The 18,373-nt window shown below is 36.1% G+C and overlaps 1 protein-coding gene across 1 annotated transcript in view; it reads right to left on the bottom strand.

Annotated features, from left to right (window-relative positions):
• Nucleotides 1-340: 340 nt before the first annotated feature.
• The window catches only part of EXOC1 (exocyst complex component 1), a 67,300-nt gene continuing 49,267 nt past the window's right edge, over nt 341-18,373 (bottom strand). Inside the window, 4 exon segments of the mRNA XM_037829847.1 lie at nt 341-2,486; nt 4,067-4,261; nt 8,437-8,636; nt 14,347-14,530. Of these exon segments, the coding sequence (XP_037685775.1) occupies nt 2,334-2,486; nt 4,067-4,261; nt 8,437-8,636; nt 14,347-14,530 (732 nt within the window). The 3' untranslated portion in view covers nt 341-2,333.

The raw sequence follows: 18,373 nt of genomic DNA, 5'->3' as shown, positions 1-18,373 counted from the left end.
CAAAGAATATTATAGGTTACAGTTCCTCAGTTTCAGTTATTTCTTTATTGTGAAATATAACATATATACAAAAAAGGTAGTATCTTTCAAAGTATGCTTTAACAAGTAGTTATATAGGAAATTTCCAAAGTTATGAGTTATATAGTACCATAGTTTCAGTTATTTCCTTATTGTGAAATATATATACAAAAAGGTGATAGCTTTCAAATTGCAATTCAACAAGTAGCTATAGAACAAATTTCAAAGGATGCTATTTGTTAGTTTCACCATTTCAATTCCTTTCTTCTAGCTATTCTAATACCCCAGCAACTAAGAAAAAGAAAATTATATGAAGATTCAGTATTCCTAACTCTTTGTTAAATTCCATCTTGTCTGTTGCTACCCCTTCCTCTAGTTTAACCTCTTTCCCAATCTTCAGGGATGTCTAGGTAGTGACCACCCTAAGTTGTTCATGTTAAGAAGGGGTGTCCATGAGAAAAGCGGACACATCTAGTTGTTCTTGAAGAGGCTATTGCCTCTGGGTTTGGGGACTTTGCTGGCATGAGTTCTCTGAAGAATTTAAGTTTCTGAAGAATAAACTTAGTGAGTGAAACCTTTATGGAGTCTCAGATAGGGATTAAGGTTTTGGTGACAACTGCTGACTTGGGCTTATCATACTGTGGTCATTTGGCATATATAGGTAAAGCTTGCACAGGAGTAACCTCCAGGACAGCCTCTTGATTCTATTTGAATTCTCTTAGCCACTAAAACCTTATTTTGTTGCCTTTCTTTCCCCCCTTTTGGTCAAAAAAGCATTCTCAATCCCTCAATGCGAGGGTCAGGCTCATTTGTGGAATCTGTATCCCACACCGCCAGGAAGACTCATTCATCTGGGGGGTCCTGCTCCACGTCGGGGGAAGGGTGATCAATTTCTTTGCAAAGTTAGGCTTAGAGAGAGGGAGCCCACATTTGAGCAACAAAGGAGGTTCTCTGGAGGTGACTCCTAGGCATACTTATAGATGGGCTTAACCTTCCCTTTACAACCATAAGTTTCACCCGAGTAAGCCTCAAGATCGAGGGCTTGACTTATAAAGCAGGGGGTTCCTAAATTCACATAGCATGTTATGTCCATGATAATCCATCCATATCTCACATTATCACTTAGTGTGCAACCCTCCTTACTCTTCATTTTAAACAATTCTCATGACCCAAAACATCTTGTAGCTCGTCAGCCCTTAATTATTTGTCCCTAGTGTTTGTGTAGTACTATTATGGTATTCCTATAATTTATAGTCCCTAGTATGCAATATGTAGATTTTTTCCATATACCCTTCTGTTGTCAACTCTCTGTGCTAGTGTCATACTTTAGAAGTATATCATGCAAGCACCTATCTATATTTGTGGTGCTGTGTGGGAAAAATGCCTTTAAACCACCCCTTTCAATCCTATTCGCTTTCAATACAGCTTTGATGCTTATAATCCAATTAACAATCGTCAATCCTATCCATTACCATACCTTTGAATTCACCTTCATTAACATACCTGAACATATTAGCATATCATTTCCCCTCACTAGCTATTGTCCACCACTAGATCCCCAATATTCCATATTATAAGACTGATTTTACATGATTCAGAGAGTTCATAGAATACTAAATACTAAGTATGTTTGATGCTATTATAAATGGCATCTTTTTTATTACATTTTTAAGTGTTTTCTTGTGTATGGCTATGCAATTAATTTTTGTATACTATTTTGTAAGAACTTGCTTTTATACAGAATATAACACATAACAGACTTAAGACTAACATTATCAAATGCCAATTTTTTTTGAAAATTCCTTTATTTCAGATTGGTATATTCAGTGCTACAGAGTCATATAATCCTGAAAATCCAAGTTTACCACTGATCATCACGAGTTCACTTATCCACATATATTAGACAAAGGGAAAAAAAACAATTTTGTACAATACTTTAGTAGTTACATGATTTGTAAGCAGTAGGGAATTAATGAAAGCTGAAGAACTCCAATTCATTACACAAAGGGTAACAACTCTCAAACACAAGAAGCTAGGCATTAAAGGAAGATTGCCTCTTCATTGACAGAAAAAGGCTAAAAGCATTTTATGAGATAAATACTTTGTTAGTACACAACCTATTGTGCAAATAAAACCACTATATAGGTTTGTACTTTTGTACTTAAAATACTTGTAGACTGTATTGCCCCTTTTTCTGACATTTAATAATACATAAAATGTTAAGTCTGGGTTCTCAAAGCAGTAGGCTGATTTTTCCGAAGTGTCTGGTGTACTTAGAGTGCTTTATTAGTTTATCTTGTCTTCTTTCATGAGCTTTAGTGGGACTGTGCAATGCTGGAGCAATAATCCAAGATGTCCTGAATAGTGAATTCCATTGTAACACCAGATCCAGGATAACAGCGAGCTATTAAACCTTCAAAGTGCTTGTACTGGCGTATAAATTCATCTTGCATGGAGTGCCATACCACCTATTAAAAAAAAGAAAAAGTAAACTATGAATGGAAATAATACATAAGTATACAGAAATAATGTCAAGGCATTCTAAGAATTTGGCATAGAGTAGTGGTATTTTGGAGCAGGAATCCCAGTTCCTTCCACTTAAAAGTTCTGTGACCTCAAGTATGTTACATCACTGCCTTGTGCCTCAAGTTTCCCAGCTGTAAAACAGGGTAATAATAACACCTCCTTCACAAGGTTCTTGTGAGGATTAAATGAGTGAATATATGTCAAGTGCACAGAACAGCATTTGACGAGTGCTCATTAAGTTTTAGCTATTATTGTATCTACTCCCACATCCAAACCAGATGTGGTTATTTTACCACTAGGTGTAGAATTAAAACTAGTGACTAAATGAAATGCAACAGTTACTGCTTATATTTCATTTCAGATAAAAGTTTAAAATTTCTTTATCTAAAATTGATTATGCAAAACATTGCTTGATGCTGTGGAGGACACCAAAACTAGCCAGACCCAGTATCTTATAATCTAGCAGTGGAGACTGATACATACAAAACTACCAAGATAAAATCTGACAGACATAATGACTTAATAGCCAATACTAATAAATTACCTTTATTGACATTTACTCTATATCAGCACAGTGCAAAGTGCTTAATGTCTATATAATCTTATTTAAATCTCATAACAACCTGGTGAGGATGGGTACAATGACTATCATCCCTATTTGACAGTTGAGAAAATGTACTCTTCCAGGTTTTTTTTCCACTACATCTCATAAATCCTAAATTCCTGTCATCTTAGATTAATCCTATTTTCCTAAACAATACTGCACTTTTTGCTTTTCGTCTTTTAGCTCATTCTATTTCTTCCACTGAGACTATTACTCCCCCACTCTACTAGTTAAAATACTATCTGACTTTCAGAGACTAACATAAATGCAATATCCTTCATGAAGTCTTCCATGATATCAAAATTAAATTATTCTCACTCATCTCTGGGTCCCTCAGTATGATGTATAAATAATGGCTCAACTGCAGGTTTAAATCTGGCTTCCACACTCTTCAGCTACTGGAGCTTGGTCATATTATTTCACCTCTCTGAGCTTTGGTTTCCTTATCTATAAAATGGCAATGACAATAATAGTATATGAGAAAGGTATTATTTCTACTTTTCAAGTGAGACAACTGAGGCTCAAAAAGCTTAAGTCACTTGCCCAAAGTCATGCAGTTTAATCTGGAGCCAGATTATGAACCTAGTTCTAACTCCAACCCCCATGTTTAGAACCACTTCACTGCACAATACTGTATACCATTTACCTCCATTAAAAATCAAAACAAACAAAACAGAGAAAAACCTCACCACAATAGAAAAGAAATGCAAAATAAGCAGGAGAAGCCACATAAACTTACAGAAATATTATTCATTATTCTTTTCTTTCTCACAATTCACAATACTGGTCCATAATTGATGAAACTTTTATCCTGCACTTAAATTAGAAACTTGATAGCATTTCCAGGGGAATATTTTGGAGAAAAGTAATATCTGTAAGGATGTCTCAAGTTAGGATGGTTAAAAGAACTAAACATACCTGAAGTAAGTTTTCGTCTTCACATAAATGTTTATCAACCTTCTTGTAGAGGTTATCTAGACCTTTTTTCACTTCCTTTCCAGGATACTCTTTAATAACTTTACGAAGTTCTTGTTTATTAAATGCAAGTTGGTAGCTTACTTCTTCCTCTCTTATACCTTGTGCTACACGAGCTTCAACACCTTCAAAGAAATGCTTCAAGGAAATGAACGGAAATAATGACTAAGAACTGCTTTTATTATCACAAATTTTAAAAAATTATCTGAATATAAAACGGTAGATATTCAATGAATAAAAAAACAGACAGTGCTTGAAAGAATAAAGAATAAAATAACGATCACCTATTATTGCATGAGAGAAAACCACTGTTAATATTTTAGATATCTTTTTAGTTTTTTGAAGTGTGACTACATAGATGAGATTACAATTTTGTATCCTGCATTTTCCGTTTAATATTACATGGTTTTCCTAAGCATAAATTTTAATAGCTACATAATATTCCATCCAATCCCTAAATCACAATTTAATTATTCATTCCTCCATTATTGGATATTTACTATTTTCCCATTTTTATCTACTGTCAATACAGTTGACATAATCATCTTTGTACACAAGTATTTACTTGCATGGCTGATTGCTTTCCAGTATTAATTTCTATGACTATACTTACTCAGTTGAAGAGCAGAACTATGCATAATGTGAAGATTCATCATATAAGCAAATTACTTTCCAGGAAACTTCAACTTATATTTCTATCAACAGTATACGAGAATACTACCTCACCATGCCATCATCAGCATTATCACAATTTTAAAACAATCCTTGCCATTTTAATAAGTGAAAAAGGTTTATTTGTTGTTTTATTACACAATTTTCTTGACTATGAAAGAGGCTATTATTTTTGCTGCATTGGTCAGAGCTTCCATATGATGTTAAATAACAAAGGATCTAGCAATGTTTCCTTTAAATTTGATCTTAAAGGAAACCTCTAATGCTGCAGTTAAGTATCATGTGAACATTAAGTTTGAGATAGACCTTTTACACAACTAAAGGAATATCTGTTTTTAAGTTTTGTAAGGAATTAGTTCTGTCTTTGACTGTCTTATAAGTAGTTCTTTGAAATATTGACAACAGATATATACTCTTAATTCAGGTTAAAAACTTACAAAAGATAACTAACCACACTGTGGACAAAGTCAGTTAGAAGGGTCCCTTTTTGCTTTCATTAAGTTGTGAAGTTTTCTAAAACCAACATTTATTTTTAATATCAGACTTGCTTTGGGGAATGGCTCAACTCAGTAAAGGAAAAGGCAATGAACAGAACAATTTTTAGTTTTCCTTTTATTTAGATACATTTTTGAAATTGTCACCAGAATGATAAAGGTTGGCTGTTTATGAGGCAAGAAATGGGAAAGAATATGGTATAATGGAAAAAGCCTCATCTAGGTTCACACCCCAGCTTTGCTACTCACAAGCTATTATAACTTTAAAGCAAGTTTATTTCTTTCAGTTTCTTCACTTGTAAAATGGGGATACTACTATCTTACCTCACATCATTGTTAATAAGAAGTAAAAGAAATTAATTAATTCTAAAGGTATATAAAGCATCTAGCAGTGTCTGATACACTGGAAGCTTCAAAAACTGGGTTTCCACAAGCATTAGGGAATCCAAATTCAATAAGTCAAGCCCTCGATCTTGGGGCTCACCCTTATGAAACTTATTCATGCAAAGTAGAAGCTAAGCCTACTAATAATTACGCCTAAGAGTCACCCCAGAGAACCTCTTTTGTTGCTCAGGTGTGGCCTCTTTCTTTCAGCCAACTCTGTAAATAAACTCACTACCCTCCCCTCTACATGGGACATGACTCCCAGGGATGAGCTTGGCCTTGGCATAGTGGGATTGAGAATGCCTTCTTGACCAAAAAGGGAAAATAAATAAAACAAAATAAAGTTTCAATGGCTACGAGATTTCAAATAGAGTTGAGAGGTCATTCTGGAGGTTATTCTTATGCATTAATATTATACTTAATATAGATCTTTCTATATTACGCATTAGAGATTTTATTGTAGTTTCTAGTGTATTAGAATAGCTAGAATACCTGAAATTGCTGAACTGTAAACCAGTAGCCTTCTTTTTTTTTTCCAGTAGCCTTGATTCTTGATGATAATTGTATAACTATATAGCTTTTATCATGTGACCATGTGATAGTGAAAACCTGGTGACTGACACTCCCTTTAACTAATGTTTGGGAGGATGAGTAATAAAATAATGACAAAAAGTAAGTAAATAATAGGGGGGCATAAGGGATTTGGGATGGTTTGGGTGTTATTTTAAAAATTTTTTTTTCTATTTTTTTTTTTTTTTAATTCAGTTTTATTGAAATACATTCACACACCATACAATCATCCATGGTATACAATCAACTGTCCACAGTATGATCACATAGTTATGTGTTCATCACCACAATCTATCTCTGAATATTTTCCTGACATCAGAAAGAACCAGAACAAGAATAAAAAATAAAAGTGAAAAAAGAACACCCAAACCATCCCCCCCATCCCACGCCATTTGTCATTTAGTTTTTATCCCCATTTTTCTACTCATCCATGCACTAGATAAAGGGGGTATGATCCACAAGGTCTTCACAATCACACTGTCACCCCTTGTAATCTACATTATTATATAATCATCTTCAGGAGTCCAGACTCCTGGGTTGGAGTTTGGTAGTTTCAGGTATTTACTTCTAGCTATTCCAATACATTAAAACCTAAGAGCTGTCATCTATATAGTGCATAAGAATGTCCACCAGAGTGACCTCTTGACTCCATTTGAAATCTCTCAGCCACTGAAACTATTTTGTCTCATTTTACATCCCCCTTTTGGTCAAGAAGATACTCTCAGTCCCACGATGCCGGGTCCAGATTCATCCCCGGGAGTCACTTTCTGCATTGCCGGGGAGATTTACACCCCTGGGAGTCGGGTTCCACGTACGGGGGAGGGCAGTGAGTTCACCTGTCGAGGTGGCTCAGTTAGAGAGAGAGAGGGCCACATCTGAGCAACAAAGAGGTACTCAGGGGGAGACTCCTAGGCACAATTATATGCAAGTTTAGCCTCTCCCTTGCAGTAATGAGCCCCACAAGGGCAAGTCCCACAATAGAGGGCTCAGCACATCAAACCGCCAGTCCCAATGTTTGTGACAACATCAACACCAGTCCAGGTGAGGATGTCCAACACTTCCGCACCTTCCCCCAGCTCCTCGGGGCTGGGGGGGTAGGCTGTAAAAATATTTTTTATTATCTGCCCAAATTACTCTGGGATGTGTCACTATTTCACTCCAGCCTATACTAACCTACCGTATCTCACTTCCTATTCAAAGTTCCATGCAATTGTGGTGTTTGAACAAACCAACTGTAGAGTTGTACCGTTTAGAAAATATAGATCCTGTACCAAATAGACATCTCTTCCCTCGGTCTCATATGGAAGCTGAAGTTTTAAAACACAGTCAGTTTTGACCTTTACCCTTTGGCCCGGTTTGCCCTGGTCTTAACCAGACCTGCTTCATTCATATCACTAATTGATTCTGGGCTCTTTTTCAGCTTTTTTTTTTTTTGTTTTTTAAAACAGTGGCTGTATGCACTAATACTGACATTCATATCTGCCGAGCTCTAGCTCTGAGTTTCAGGTGTCTCAGAGATACACATTGTTCCAGAGACCAATCAGGTTATACACTAAGGGATCAGCATCTCAAAGTTTAGAGATAGGCATTACAATTCAGGGATAGAGTTAACTGCTGTAAGAGCTTACAATCTAGGGACTATTACAATAATTATGTCCATGTTAGGCTATGTTCTAAGATTCAATTCTGAGTTTACACATTGTAGTTAGTCCATATTGGTGAGGCATTAAAGTGTTTGCCTTTATTTCTGGTGTACTTCACTGAAATACTGTGTACAGGATCCACTTTAACTAATGTTTGGGCAGATGAGTAATAAAACAATGACAAAAAGTAAGTAAATAATAGGGGGGCATAAGGGATTTGGGATGGTTTGGGTGTTATTTTTAAATTTTTAATTAAAAAATTTTTTTCTTTGTTTTGGAGTAATGAAAATGTTTGAAAATTGATTGTGGTGATGAATACACAACTATATGCTGATGCTGTGAGCCACTGACTGTATACTTTGGATGGAATATATGGTGTGTGAGTATATCTCAATAAAACTGCACAAAAAAACAAAACAAAACTGGGTTCTCCTTCTTTTCCTTTTGCACCCAGACATGAGCAAATTTAAGATATGTGTCTATATTGTTATTCATACGTAAATAGTTATATTTTGAACCAGGAAAACATACTGAATGAAGACATACTTACATTTAGTTTTTCAAGAGGTTGTCCTAAAGAGTAAATGACATAAGACTGAAGGTGATCTGTGTATTTTTGTTTGGCTTCTTTTTTTTCAGCTTCTAGACATGAGATTTTCAAACGAGAAAGAGTTGCAAAAATATGGTGAAAGTTTTCCATCATAACCACATCCCTGGGGGTCTTCTGACTTTCATTTGCTACTTTCTCCACTAAAATTAAAACAGAAAAAATGTAACACTTCTGATATGAGTATGAATACATTTAACTATGAAATATTTACATGGTTGATTCTTTTTCATTTGTAGGTTTAAATTAAGCATATTTCTGAACACTTTATAAAACACATTTTATTGGGAGGTTCTCCATATCCACCTAAGCCCAGTAAACAAATCATCCTAAAACAATCTTATATAGATATATATGGGAATTTAGCATATGATATAGGTAGCATTTCAAATCAGTGGGAAAATAATGAATTATAAAATGTGTTAGGACAACCAGCTGGTCTTTTGAATATACTAAATTTAGATTCCTATTTCACATCTTCCAGTAAAACAAATTCTAAATTGCTTAAGCACTTAAAATGTAACAAACAAATAATGAATAAAACCATAAAAGAACTAAAAAAAAAAAAAAAAAAAAAATACAAAAACTTTAAAAATAGTATTGCAGTAGTGTGGCCTTTCTAAGCATGGCCCAAACTTAGAAGCCAAAAAGGGAAAGATGGATACATATGACATAAAATTAGAAAACTCCTGTACAGTAAAAGCAGCATAAACAAAACCAAATTGGAAAACTAACCTTGTGCAACACTAATGACAAAGTACCAACAATCTTAATATATTAAAAAGCTCTTTCATAAAGTTTCACTGGCTGAGAGATTTCAAATGGAGTCGAGAGGTCACTCTAGTGGACATTCTTACACACTACACAGATAACCCTTTTTAGGTTTTAATGTAGTGGAATAGCTAGAAGTAAACACCTGAAACTATCAAACTCCAACCCAGTAGCCTTGACTCTTGAAGACGATTATATAACAATGTAGCTTACAAGGTGTGACAGTGTGATTGTGAAAATCTTGTGGATCACACTCCCTTTATCCAGTGTATAGATGGATGAGAAGAAAAATGGGGACAAAAACTAAATGAAAAATAGGGTGGGGTGGGGGGGATGATTTGGGTGTTCCATTTTACTTTTATTTTTTTATTCTTATGCTTTCTGTTGTAAGGAAAATGTTCAAAAATAGACTGGGGTGATGAAGGAATAACCATATGATGGTAATATGAACAGTTGGTTGTACACCATGGATGACTGTATGGTGTGTGAATACATCTCAATAAAACTGAATTAAATTTAAGAAAAAAAAAACCTCTTTCAAAGAAAAAGAAGAACATGTCAATAGGGGTGAAAACGGTAAAGTATATGAATGTCAATTAACAAAAGAAGAAATGCAAATGGTCAAAAAGCTCAATCACTCTAGTAGTAAGTAAAATGCAAATTAAATTAACAAGACAGTTTATAGTCTACTAGGTTATCAAAAAATAAAAAGAATGATAATACTTAGTAATATCCAGCACTGGTTCAGATATAGGACAAACTTTCACTGCCTGCTCAAGGCATGGAATTAGTGTAATCTTTCTGCATGGCAATTTGGTAAAGCCTTGGGAAAATACCCTATGACCCTGTAATTCCATTAGTAATTTACCCTAAGGAAATTATTGGGCAAGTATGTAAAGATATATTTAAAAACTGGAAACAAACTTAATGCCAATGAATAGATTTGGTAAATAAATAATGATACATGAGATACTATGCAATCATTAAAAATGCCTGTGGCTATCTATATTTATTGACAAGGAAAGACACTAAAATTACAGACTCCAGATGACAGTTCCAAAACAATATGGAAAGTATGATAGTAATTTTTATATTAAAGAATATACACAAATATTATATATATACATATATACGGGAGAAGGAAAGGGCCACATATTGAAAAATCTGGAAAGATAATAATTAAATGTTATCTCTGCACAATGAGATTATAGGTGATCTTTATTTTCTTCTTGAATTTTTTTTAATAAATGTAATTTTATTGAAATATATTCACATACCATACAATTAGCCAAAGTGTACAACTGTTCACAGTATTCTTGATTTTTAAAATCTATTTTCTTATTTTTTAGGGTGTATGTAATGATAATATATTACTTTACAATCAGATAAAGTTACTTTTAATTTGTAAAAGAAAAACCAACAAGAGGAACCTAAGATGGCAACTAGGTGAGACAGAGAAAAAAACACCTCCGTGGAAAACACTAGATAAAAAACCAGAAAGGACCCAGAACACCACTTCCAGAGTAGCACCAGCTGGACAAGTTCTGCTAAAGCCACAGGGAACCTGCGTTTGGTGAAACCAGGAGTCTGCATTCTGAAACGAGTGAGTGAGTAGGCTGAATCCCTCGGCCACACTGCAGTGTGGGGAAACGGTGGGTTGGCGTTTTTTTTAAAAAAAAAAAAAGCCCGGGAACAGCTGCAGATAAGACGGGAGTGGTGTGGACTAACGCCTCGGTGTCTGGGGTGGAGGATACCCCTTCCCACACCCACTGCTGATTGTCTCAGGTCCAGGGAAGCAAAGGGGAGACGCACAACTTGCAGCTGTCTCCCCAGCGGGCAGGGCTACTCTTGCCCAGGGCTGAACACACAGCACAGAGCCAAGCCAAGAAATCTAGCCTGACAGAGAGTCTTTCCCGCAGCACCACTCACAGGACACAATGTCGGCCGTGGACAGTGACCCACGGCTGATTGTCCCAGAGCTGAGAGAGTGGAGTTGTGCGGAAAGGGGGAAGTTAACACGTCCCATTCAACCATCTTTGAAGTGGGTTGGGAACGCCCCTACATAGCCCGGTGGCCCAGGGCTTCCCTGGAGGCCGGCGCTCACTTGTGATGTGGCACAGGCCTCCCCTCCTCAGCAGAGGTCCTGGAAAAGCACAGCAGGGAGGGGAGAACCGCTCGGAAATCCCAGGGAACCTACGCCAATACCAAGGACTTTTGTGTCAGCAGCAGAGAACAGCCTTAAATCTCTGGGAACACCTGGGAAGTTTGATTGTTAAACCTTCCCTTCCTCCCTAACCAGTCAGGCACACGCCCCTCATTGAGGGCAGACAGCACCGACAACACACCCAAATTAAGTGCACCAATTGGACCCCAAAAGAATCAGATCCCCACGCACCACAAAGTTGGCGAGAACTGACCTGAGGGGAATAAGTGACTCACGGACACCATCTGCTGGTTAGTTAGAGAAAGTGTATGTCACCAAGCTGCAATTCTAACAAATTAAAGATCTAGTAAAGCAAATGCCAAGAGGCCAAAAACAACAGAAAATCTTAAAGCATACGATAAAACCAGACGACACGGAGAACCCGAACCCAAACACTCAAATCAAAAGATCCAAAGACACACAGTTCCTGGCAGAATTGATCAAAGAACTACAGACAGGCAATGAGAGCATGGCACAGGATATAAAAGACTTGAAGAAGAGCACGGCACAGAATATAAAAGACATAAAGAAGACCCTAGAAGAGCATAAAGAAGATACTGCAAGAGTAAATAAAAAAATAGAAGATCTTATGGAAATTAAAGAAACTGTAGGCCAAATTAAAAAGACTCTGGATACTTATAATACAAGATTAGAAGAAGTTGAACAACAACTCAGCCTCCTCGAGGAGCACAGAACAGAAAATGAAAGAACAAAAGACAGAATGGGGAAAAAATTTGAAAAAATTGAAATGGATCTCAGGGATATGACAGATAAAATAAAACGTCCAAATTTAAGACTCATTGGTGTCCCAGAAGGGGAAGAGAAGGGTAAAGGTCTAGAAAGAGTATTCAAAGAAATTGTTGGGGAAAACCTCCCAAACCTTCTACACAATATAAATACACAAAGCATAAATGCCCAGCGAACTCCAAATAGAATAAATTCAAACAAACCCACTCCAAGACATATTCTGATCAGACTGTCAAATACTGAAGAGAAGGAGCAAGTTCTGAAAGCAGCAAGAGAAAAGCAATTCACCACATACAAAGGAAACAACATAAGACTAAGTAATGACTACTCAGCGTCCACCATGGAGGCGAGAAGGCAGTGGCATGACATATTTAAAATTCTGAGAAAGGAAAATTTCCAACCAAGAATACTTTATCCACTAAAACTCTCCTTCAAATCTGAGGGAGAGCTTAAATTTTTCACAGACAAACACATGCTGAGAGAGTTTGCTAATAAAAGACCTGCCCTACTGCAGATACTAAAGCGAGCCCTACCAACAGAGAAACAAAGAAATGAGAGAGAGATATACAGATTTTTAACAGACATATATAGAATATTACATCCCAGGTCACTGGGACACACATTCTTCACTAGAGATCACGGATCTTTCTCCAGAATGGACTGTATGCGGGGACATAAAAACAAGCCTCAATAAAATAAAAAATAAAAAAATGAATTTGTTCAAAGCACATTCTCTGACCACAATGGAATACAAATAGAAGTCAATAACCATCAGAGACTTGGAGAATTCACAAACACCTGAAGGATAAAAATGAGGGGGAGATGAAACCATTCCCAGACAATCAAAAGCTGAGGAACTTCATCACCAGTAGATCAGTCCTAAGAGGCTGAAAGGAAGGGACACTAAACAATTGACTGAAACCACATGAAGAAATAAAGATTTCCAGTAAAGATCACATGGTAAATATAATGACCAATACTACTGTGTTGTTGATTTATAACTCCACTATTTACTTCCTACAGGATCTAAAATACATAAACTGTAATGATAAATTGGTGGTTTTGGACTCAATGTAAAATATGTAATTTTTGACAAACACTACATAAAGGTGGGGGAATGGAGGAGTATAGGAACACAGTTTAAGTGTCCTATTGAAGTTAAGTTGGTATCAAAGAAAAACGAGATTGTTATAGATTTAAGAGGTTAAATTTAAGCCCCATGGTAAACACAAAGAAGGTATCAGAGAATATGACCAAAGAGATGAAACTTAGAGTAGGGGTCCCAAGAAGTGGGGGAAGGGGCAATGGGGAGTTAAGAAATGAGAGTAGGGTTTTTGTTTGGGGTGAAGGGAAACGTCTAGAAATGGATGGTTGGAAGGTGATAGCATTGCAACATTCTAAATGTGATTAATCCCACTAATGGAATGCTAGGGAGGGCTGGAATAGGAAGATTTAGGCTATATATATCTTTCCACAATTGAAAAAAAAAAAAAAAAAGAAAAACCAACCATACAAACATTTGATCATGCAATTATCCATCTTCTCCCTAGACTTGCTCCCACTGAAAATGTGTGGTGAGATGATTCCACTTCCTGTCAATTTTTTAGCTTTTAAAATTCCTGAATCTATGCAATCAGATCACTTACTTAAAATTAAATGACATATATAACTGTTTATGTTACTTTACTGTGGGATCTGACATAGGAAGAGAGTGAATATTAGTATTTTAGCACTAAAAAAGACTTAAGAAATCATCTATTTCACTCCCTCGTGTAACAGCTATGAAACCCGAGGCCTAAAGTAGTAACACCACTGCCCATTATCTCCAAAAGACCCTTATTAAAATGCAAATATAATGTGAGAGGTCAATTTTTGTGTTTATAAAAATGATTTTCAATTTTGCATAATGATATATCCCTATTAGCCTTAAAATATAAATGGTTCCTGATTAAGAAAAGGTTGTATGTACTGCTTATTTTCCAAATTTAAGGAATCTTTAATTTAGAAAACATAAAAAAGAAAGATCATAGAATATGGAAAATAATGAACATGTCTGCCCCCCACTTCCAAATGATCAGACATAATGAAAACAACCAACCAAACTTTTTCTTAGAACACAACAAAAAGTTTACCATTAACAAATACTCCTCTGATAAGTTTGGTATATGCTTTATCTAGATCTCCACGACGCTCAGCATTTTTAAAGATTGATTCTGCAAGTCCAGCAAATTCTTCAAATTCAGCAACAAATGGAAGAATTCCTACTTTACTCTTCTTTGAGATCTTGACTTCTTCCATTTGCCTTATTTGGTTACTCTAAAGTTAGGCAGAAAACAAGAGAGAGAGATGCCAAGCAACTTAGAACCTGCAATTAATTATAATCAAATATATAAATCATAAAGGGAGGACTTAATTCAGTACCTAGAACATTTTGAATATTTATTAACAGAAGATGAATTGCAAGAAAACTACTTTTATAGATTAAAAAGTATATAAAAATTTTCTATTATGTTTCATTTAAGAAAAAAACATCAAGGGGAAAACCCAAACTACTTAAAACAAAAGGCAGTTGAGGCTTGTGAAACTCAACTCTTTCTTCAAAGTAAAAACAATAAATATTTTTATCATTAATGCACAAGATGAGTATAAGATGTATACCCATTTTGCATCAGAGCAGACTACAGGCATATACAGGAGCTCTCCAGGTTATTACTGGTTGGTGGCCAAGTTTGAAAATCATAGCCATTTCCAATTCTTACCAGTCTAAAATTTCTGTTTGGATAAGCAAGTTCTGTATTTGGGGAAGGGGAGATACAGATAGGACAGGCAATTCTATTATGGATTTGCATTATATAGCTTTCTGTGTATTTATTATTTATTCTAATTAAGTTCAGCACCAAAGTGCTGTGCATGTTGGTGACAAGTGCAAAAGGGATGTTTAAATAGATAGAATCCAGACATCTGGGTTCGCAAAGATTTCTGCATTCAATTACGGTTTTATATACTTCTCAGGGGATCTAGATCAATTCACAGTAAGAATGACACTGCCAAATACTATAGAATCATTTTTAACTTCTACTGAGATTTGGGGGATATAACTTGAAAACTACATTACATGTGTATTAGAAAAATCATCTTTCTAGGCTGCAGGCATTAGCATAAGAAAGCCCTGTGCATACTGGCAATCATTTCATATTATCTTTACTAATATTCTGCTTCATCAGTATTGATAATATGACTGTAAGGAGTGAAAATAGAGGCAGTAGAGAGGGCAGTGGTAAGTCTGGAACCAGACTGTCTGGGTTGGACTCCAACCTCTATCATTTTTAACTGTGTGACCTGGGAAAAGTTACTTACCCTCTTGGAGCACCTTGTTATAGGGGTGATTGAGAGGATTAAATGAGATATTTTGTGTAAAGTGTATAAAAGTGCCTGGCACATGTAAGCACTAATTTATGAACAGTGAATACTGCTATTAAGTTACATGCATATTTTTGTTCTCTATGATGCTTAAATGCAAAGGATACAGACTGTAGTCTGAAAATACTTGAATATTAATAAGCAACATTCTACATGTGGTTGTCTCTGGCTTTGGATTGTAGGTTAGAAATAATCATTCATTTAAGAAAAGAGCCATCAATTAAATAAATTTATGATAAAACCCATCCAGATTTCTTTCAAGCTGAAGGTACCGCTTATTTCCAACTGGCTGACACAAATCATCTAAAGGACATGGGGTTAGTCACTATTTAAGATTACAACTTTATTTTTTTTGATAGTGAAAATATACTTTATTTTTTTTAATACAATAGCTACCAGCAATATACTGGTGTATGAGTTCCATGAGAAAGAAACACAAATACAAGGATTCTATAATAAGCTTTCATTTGCCTTTTCAAGCAATTCTAAAGAAAATACTCCAATTTTGTTCAACATTATGGCTTGAGAAATTGAACATTTTTTCCATGATAAAAATATAATTATGGTGGCCCCAATCTTGATAAGTTGTAAAGGGTAGAATAAACAAGGCCCATATAGCATATGAATAACGAATGCCTCCCTCTCTTTGGATCAAATAAGGATTATAACCAGTTTAAGAAATCTGTATCAATAAAACTTAATATGTGCATCAAAACGTGCATGAAAAAATACATTTCTATTTCCTCTCTTTTTAATTCTGAAGATATTTTCTAAATGGATTTTTTTTAATGCACAGAAATGAAAGCTCTCTACATGCATCTCTGGGGAGATTTAAAACCCAACAGAGCTAAAATAATAATGCCTAAATTCGAGTGGATCAGCTTGGTGTGAGAATAAATGTCAGAACTATCTTTTAATCGTATATAAATTGCTCAAGGATTTAGATAAATCGTGAAGGCCACAGTTACCAAGAACCCAAGTCCTTGGGTAATATTTACTCTTAAACTTGATATCCTGTAACTTAAATACTACAAATAAAGTTAATATGACTTATGTTATATGATAAGGGCATAAGACAGAGAAAAGAAAGATATTTGCTTTATGTATATATACAAACATATTCATAACAAAACAAGGAAAAAATACTTATAGCTATTATAGTCCTCATTACTGCAACCGGTCATGTGATTGTGGCTTGTATTTATAACTACCTTCTTCCACTACCCATTCCATATTCCCTTTACCTTAAACAAGCACCTCAGCTGGTCATGGTTCTTTGCCTGGTAGGGTGATCCAAACCTTCATTCCTGAATGTTTTGGGCCATTAGTAGTTCTGCCTGGATTGAGTTATTGTAGTTTTCCAGTAACCACAGGGCATGGTAGTATTAAGAGATGCCTTAAGGTATCTCCTTTATTCCAGGCAAACTCTTCTTTACCTCCATTGTGTAGTAGCAGTCCTATTTCTCCTTGATAATGAGGATCAGTTACCCCAGCCAGTATAGTAATTCCTTCTTCGCCTGTTGAATCAGAGGCATGAGGAGCCCAAAGTTGTTGTGTGGCAGTTTTAACTTACAGTTCAATGGAATCATGGTTGTGTCTGTTGGTGGAAGCACTCCTTATCTGAAGCTAACAGTCGTAGACCAGCAGAGCTTAAGGTCACAAGACAGGAAGCAAACATTTTTCTAGTGGATCACTAGAGGTAACAGTGAATTGTGCCACTCCCATTTCTACCTCTTGATTCCTGGCTATGGGAGAAACAGCACTGAAAAGTGGGCATTGATTTAGACGATATATACCATCCTGGAGAACAATGCCCCAACACTGCAAGGCCTGCCACCCAGTTAAGTCTCCAAAAGGCCATTATTCCACCATTCTGTCAATCTAGCTACTTCAGGATGGTGGAGAACATGGTAAAGCCAGTAAATTCCCCAAATATTTGCCCATTCCTGCACTTCATTTGCTGAGAAGTAGATTTCTTGATCAGAAGCAATTCTGTGTGGAACACCATGATGGTAAATTAGGCATTGTGTAAACACACAGATGGTAGTTGTGGTTGAAGCATCAAAATCCGTATCAAGAGTATGTATCCATTCCAATAAGAATAAAATGCTACCCTTCCATGATAGAAGTGCACCAATATTATCAATCTGCCACCAGGTAGCAGGCTGATTACCTCAGGGAGTGGTGCCATATGACTGCGTATTGGTCTCTGCTACCGGCAGATTGGGCACTCAGCAATGGCTGTGGACGGATGAGCCTTGGTTAGTGGAAGTCCATGTTGCGGAGCCCATGCATAACCTCTATCTCTACCACCAAGGCCATTTTAATCTTGAGCCCTTTGGGCAATGACAGGAGTGACTGGGGAAAGAGGCTGACTGGTAATCTACATAATGGGTCATCCTATCCACTTGATTATTAAAATCCTCCTCTGATGAAGTCACTGTCTGGTGAGCATTCACATGGGATACAAATATCTTCATATTTTTTGCCCATTCAGAGAGGTCTGTCCCATACCTCTCCCCCAGACCTCTCTGTCACCGATTTTCCAATCATATTCCTTCCAAATCCCTAAATAACCAGCTAAACTATTGACCACAGTCATGAATCAGTACATAAAAGCACCTCCAGCGATTTTTCCTTCCTAACTAAATGAATAACTAGGTATACTGCTCAAAGTTCTGCCTACTGGGAGGATTTCTCTTCACCACTGTCCTTCAGGATTATTGCAGAAAGGGGCTA

This window comes from Choloepus didactylus, chromosome 3, assembly GCF_015220235.1.
Source record: "Choloepus didactylus isolate mChoDid1 chromosome 3, mChoDid1.pri, whole genome shotgun sequence".
Lineage (NCBI taxonomy): Eukaryota > Metazoa > Chordata > Mammalia > Pilosa > Megalonychidae > Choloepus > Choloepus didactylus.
The sequence above is the reverse complement of the archived record's forward strand: the minus strand, read 5'-3'. Positions and strand labels throughout refer to the sequence as shown.